This window comes from Loa loa (assembly GCF_000183805.2).
Source record: "Loa loa unplaced genomic scaffold supercont3.250, whole genome shotgun sequence".
Classification (NCBI taxonomy): domain Eukaryota; kingdom Metazoa; phylum Nematoda; class Chromadorea; order Rhabditida; family Onchocercidae; genus Loa; species Loa loa.
In genome coordinates, this window is record NW_018108430.1 from 34,290 (window position 1) to 40,400 (window position 6,111).

General features: G+C 27.7%; 1 protein-coding gene across 1 annotated transcript; it reads left to right on the forward strand.

Moving 5' to 3' along the window:
* Window positions 1–2,754: 2,754 nt before the first annotated feature.
* LOAG_11801 (hypothetical protein) lies at window positions 2,755–2,910 on the forward strand (the record flags this gene model as incomplete). The annotated part of the gene is made up of 1 exon (XM_003147319.2): window positions 2,755–2,910. The coding sequence occupies one exon, from the start codon at window positions 2,755–2,757 to the stop codon at window positions 2,908–2,910; it is 156 nt and encodes a 51-aa protein (XP_003147367.2).
* Between the last annotated feature and the right edge of the window lie 3,201 nt (window positions 2,911–6,111).

Below are 6,111 nucleotides of genomic sequence, written 5' to 3' on the forward strand. Positions count from 1 at the left end.
ATCAAAAACTACAAGGAAGGAGTAATCATTGAAGCAAATGTTTTTACAACTAAATGTGGTCAGTGAACATAAAGTTACCCATTTAAGGATTGTTTACCATTCGAAGTAAATTAAAGAGTGAAAAGCTCAGTAAATGGACACTGATAATCGAAAAAAAATCATCCGTTTAAAATACGACTGGCAACTTTCCAAATAGGTTGGCTACATGTAACGAAAAGTGGATTTTGTAAAAGAATATGCGACGGTCATCTCAATCATTCGCTGTTTAAAGTTTCCCTGAAATCGATATTGCGCCAAAAAAGCAATGGTGACTATTTGATATGAATGTGTCATCACTACAGTTTATTGATGTTACAAATGAATGAGATGTACCAAAATGGAATTGTAATATCTTCAGCAAACATTGCTCAATAAGAGATTGCGTTCAATTTTTTTTTTTTTTTTTAAAGACAACAACGCCTCATACGAATTTAATTGAGAACTTTTGCCTAATCCCATACAATCACTCAATTACTTTCTAAAGCTTCTCAATATCTTTTCGCAGAAAACAGTATAATGCAAGGAATGCTTTCACAGGAATTCATCAAATCCTCCACAGGTTTCTAAACTACAAGAATAGATTAAACTATAAATAAGCAAGCTAGCACAAGAATAGGTAAGCTTATTTCTCATTTTCGAAAATACATACCATAATTACTACTTTTTATTAATTAAAAAGAGTCTAAAAACACAATGATTATGTAAATTTCTTATGCATTTGCATTACTTTACTGATAGCCTGATAAGACGAAACACTGTAATTTGTCAACATTTCGGGAGATAATTATTACTTCAAATTGCGATGTTACACAATCAATTATTATTTCATGTATTTTGATTTACACATTTTGAAACTTCTTCCATTTATCCTAATTTGATAGATACCATTTCCGAGTTTACCACTTTCTGCAAAAGTCCCTTTATTTTATATTCAAATAGTTTTTTTGGAAAATTTTAATTTCAATTTTCAAATTAAATTTTAACACACAGGAAGATAATTGGTCATCTAAAAAATTATGACAGTATCAAAATTTAATATCGATTTGCAAAATAAATCTATGATTTTGGGTAGATTTGCAAAAATTTCAGATGTCTCATTTTGAAATATTCATTTAAAAAATTACCATTGAGAATCTAACTACCGAAGAATCTAGCTACCAACCTGCATTGGAGATTCTTTGATGAGAAGAAGCAAATGAAACAGAACTGTGAGATAGGCCTTCAACGATTTTCTTCAATTCTCACAATGATTGACAGTTCTTTCTGCTTCTTTGATTAATAATATCACAAACTTGGATAATTCAATTTTTATTGTGATAAGCATGTTAATACAACAAACTCAGTAATTATGATTCCGATAAAATAAATTAATAATAAAAATAGGAAAAGGAGGCCTAATGATGCTTGATATTGGCTATCCAAGCAACCTTGTTGAAAAACATCTCTAGGAATACTTTAAGAAATCTCTTCATGCTCGGATAGGAAGGATCTTGGTATAGTTCTGAGGTCAGTTCTGAGGTCACAAGAATTACCGCCTTTGTTAGAGTACTTAAATACAATGAATCCACAATTTTAGCTTACTTTATTGTTATAGTATATCAATATATACCCAACGGTATCAAATTAATTTTTAATGATTCACCTCTTTTGTTCAAGATTTTAGCAGTACAGGCTGTTTAAAATTTATTCAAACTGGAAAAAAAAAGAAGCATATCAACAGTTTTTCAAAATCCCTTTTACAGTTAATGAGAAAACCCGCTATCAGCGGTCTTTGCTTATGAGACAATTAATTTCTTTGCTTTTCCCAGAAACATATAGATCATGTCTTATTGCTTGCAGGATGCTACATGATAGGCTGACTAAAGTTTTTACCGATTGGTACTTCCCACCTGAAAATTGGTACTTTCGACCATCTGTTGAAATCCGAGCAAAAATTTCAATGATTGTTGGTGAAATTTAATATATAATTTCAATGTCTATTCTTTATAAGTGATAACTGGTTGATAGTTTGACTTTCTTTAAATTTGATTTTTCCGAATTTTAAAATTAAACATTTAGTGAAAACAACTATTTACAAAGTTGTTAATGGATGGTTGTTACAGGAAAATTAAATCATTGAATGGATGAAATCTTGTTTTTTACTTATTCAACCTTTTTTTTTCACCCTAAAAATCTGACAAATAATCGAATAATTAAAAAAAAAGGAAAAAAAGAGAACAAAGTGAAATGTTCAACTCTTTCAAACGACTATAAAAGGAATAATTTAAAATCTTTTCCAATTTATAAATTTAATCATTTCATCCTTTGATATTTTAACCTGAAACTTTTCACTTAGATTCCGTTCATTCCGTTTCTTTACTTCGCCTCTTTTTCTTATCATCCGTTTTCGACCCAACAAACGCTTTTAGATGAATGATGTGAAAGGTCGTCAAGTAAATCCTTTGAAATTTGGGCTTCCAAAAATGATTTATTGATAAATGTCACTAATTAAACATTGAATATACGAATCTATCCTTAATAAAATGATTCTTTTCTAATTGAAATGATAAAGATTCAATGTTAAGTATCATATTTGAAATTAATTTACATTTCAGAATTCAACGAATTTCACCAATTAACTATGATTATCAAATCCTTATATGTCTTTTGCATATTATGCGCTGCTGGTGCAGGTGTGTTTTCCATCTTCTTTCAACACTTTTTAATTTCAATGAGATGATAGATGAAAATGAATTGGCATCAATTCCAGGTGGACAAATGATTAACGCAAATTGTAAAACTGATAAATTGTGGGATAATGAACAATTAATTCCCAATTTGATTAACATTGAATCAACGACAGCACAAGTAGAAGAATGTATGCTTACATAATAGTCAATTAACTTATTGATAATACTTAACTTTGAATTCGTTCCAAAAACATTCAGTTTGATAAGTTTTAAGTTTAAATGAAATATCATCCAAATAGATTTCCTTTTTTTTTGTTAGAAAAGAAATAATTTTGCATAATCATTTCTGCTTTTTGATATAATTACCATAATTGATTTTGCAGCAACATTGATGAATTGTGGCGCAATGTTGGACACAAAATTGTTTGCTTTGGAAGAGAATTCGATGCTTTTTATGAGAAACTCTCTTGATCTGATAAAATGACATGTGAAAATATCTGTGATATTCATATCATTAATTCTATAGATTATTGATCATTTATTTAGAATACATAATGATACAAAATAAATGTTAATTATTTTACGAAATTTGCGCACGACATTTTAAACTTTTTTTTTTTTATTCCATCCAACGGTGACAATTTCATATCCAATTACTACATGAAATGATGGCAAGGAATAGTTTTAAAATCAAATGCACAAATTAATAGATTGAATAGTTTTGAAGTATGATGAAGAAAAATACTCGTAGGAAAATCAAATCATTGAATGGATGAAATCTCGTTTTTTTTTTTTCTCTCTCCTTTTCTGTTTCCATTATTTTCTTTTCAATCATCTTATTTTATTCGCCTTCCCTCTTTTCTGGTTATAAAAATGGGACAATTAATTAAATTATAAAACAAAAAGACATGAATGATTCAGACGATGTCTACTAAAAAAGGCATAATTTTTAAGTTTTAGATAATTTATGAGCTTCATCATTTCCTCTTCCAATCTTTTCCTGAAACTTCTCATTTAGATTCCATTCATTTCGTTCCTTTACCTTGTCTTTTTCATCATCCATTTGTGACCTGCAAGTGCTTCTGGATGATTGACATGAAAGATTGTGAAGTAAATCCTTTAAAACTTGGGTGATTCTGTTCAAGACAAATCCTTCAAGAATGATTCATTGATAAATGCCACTAACCAAACATTAAATATAAGAATCTGTCGTCAATAGAATCCGTTCTTTTTTTTTAATTGAAGTAATTTATAAAGGGTTATATGTATTCCGTTAAGTCTTTAATTTCAGAATTCAACAAAATTTCATTTGTTTGATTTCAAATATGGCAAACGGATTCCTATACATCTTTCTTATATTGTGTGGTTTCGCTGTTAGCGGTATGTTTTTCACCTCCTTGACTTCAATCCTTGTCATTTTTGCAATGCGAACTCAAATGAAAATGGATTCGAATCAATTTCAGGTATGGGTTTTATTGCAAATTCTAAATTCGACAAGTTGGAAATAATAAGCAGCTAATTACTCATCTAATGGATGTTGAAATATCGAAAGTATAAGTAGGAAAATGTATGTTTACATAATAGTGGATCGATTAATTGATAATACTTAATCCTGATTAATTACTTTTTCAAGAAAAAAAGAGGTAAAACAATTTAATGATTGTTAAGTTGATAGTATAAAATGATATTATGGTAATTTTTAAATCTTTTCTTTTTTTCCATTGCATAATCATTTCTGCTTGTTGGTATAATTATCGTAATGATTTCAGCAACAATAACAAATTGGGGCGCAATTTTGGGCGCAAAATTGCTTGCTTTGAAAAAGAAACCAATGCTTGCCGTGAGAAACTCTCTTGACTTGATAAAATAATATTTAATTATGCATAATATTCTTGTCATTAATTCTAGAAATTGCTGATCACTTAAAGTGCATAACAATATAAAACAAATTTCGATAATTTTGTGGAATTTGCATGTGACATTTGACATATTCTATCCGATGGTGACAGCTTGATGTCCGTTGCTGTTTGAAATAATGGTAAGAAACAGTTTTAAAATCAAATGCACAAATTAACAGACTGAATAGTTTTGATGGATACCGAAGAAAATTTATTACAAGTTTTAAAATGGCAACAGTATCAGGGGAATGATTAAGTTTTACTTATCAGAATGATAAAAATTATGATAAATTGAAGTTTCAAGGAATTGATTGTTAGTTATGCAACGGTCATGTGACAATTTGAGGTGTGACAATTGAAATTAACTCACAGAAGTTGAGAAGATTCTTCTGAACATGGGAACTTCATGAATTGACTAATAATCAAAAAGACAGGTTTTTTTTAAAAAAAAAAAATGGATCAGTTTAAAATAAATTTTTTAAAAAAATAAATCAGTTTGAATAAAATCAGTTAAATAAATCAGTTTTATAAATTAGTTTTTTCCTTTTTTTTCTTTATTCAAATTAGCAATAACAAATGAATAATGATAGATTGACAGTAAACTCCATCTTATGCAACATTTCTTTTAATGTTGGAACAGTGGAATTAGCTCGAAAACACTTTTGAAAATTTCCAAACATCTATCAAAAAACAAAAAAAAAGTCATATTGATTATTTTGATAATCTCAAATAGTTTTATTATAGCTTTTGAAATCCTCAACAAAATCATTGATCGTTTCATTTGAGAAATATCGGGCAAGCTATATCAAAAAACTATCAAGCATCGTTCATTATAAATAATCGCCCATTCTTTTTTAAAATAACTTTTCGAATAGTCTAAACAGAGATCATATAAGACTGCAGAAATTGAACAAATGAATTAGAAAAGTTTTTATCGCGTTTTATTTGTCATCTTTACCTGACCATTTGACTATTTGGTCACTTTGTCACATTTAAGAATGCATCCTGAGTAAAGCACATCCCAGTTTGTTATGTTAAGATATACTTAAGATAAGAATATAAAGTTATAGCAATATTTGATGTTAAGTATGTTTTAATATGATAACACTTTAATCCATATATAATATGGATGTGTGATAAAGAAACTGTAATATTGCTAAAATTTTCACTTCAAATACGTAATTAATTTTACATCAATTTGATAGAAGAAATGATAAAACGTGAGATAGCAATGTTACAATTGCATAAAGTGTAATGAAATAAATGATTAATTAATTTTCGAGAATAAATGGATTATCTTTTGCATTAATTTCATATTTTAAAAAGTATCAATCATTAATTGTAATCATTAAAACATTTAATGACAACAACAACAACAACAACAACAACAGCAATAATAATAATGATAATAATAATAATAATAATAATAATAATAATAATAATAATAATAATAATAATAATAATAATAATAATAATAATAATAATAATAATAATAATAATAATAA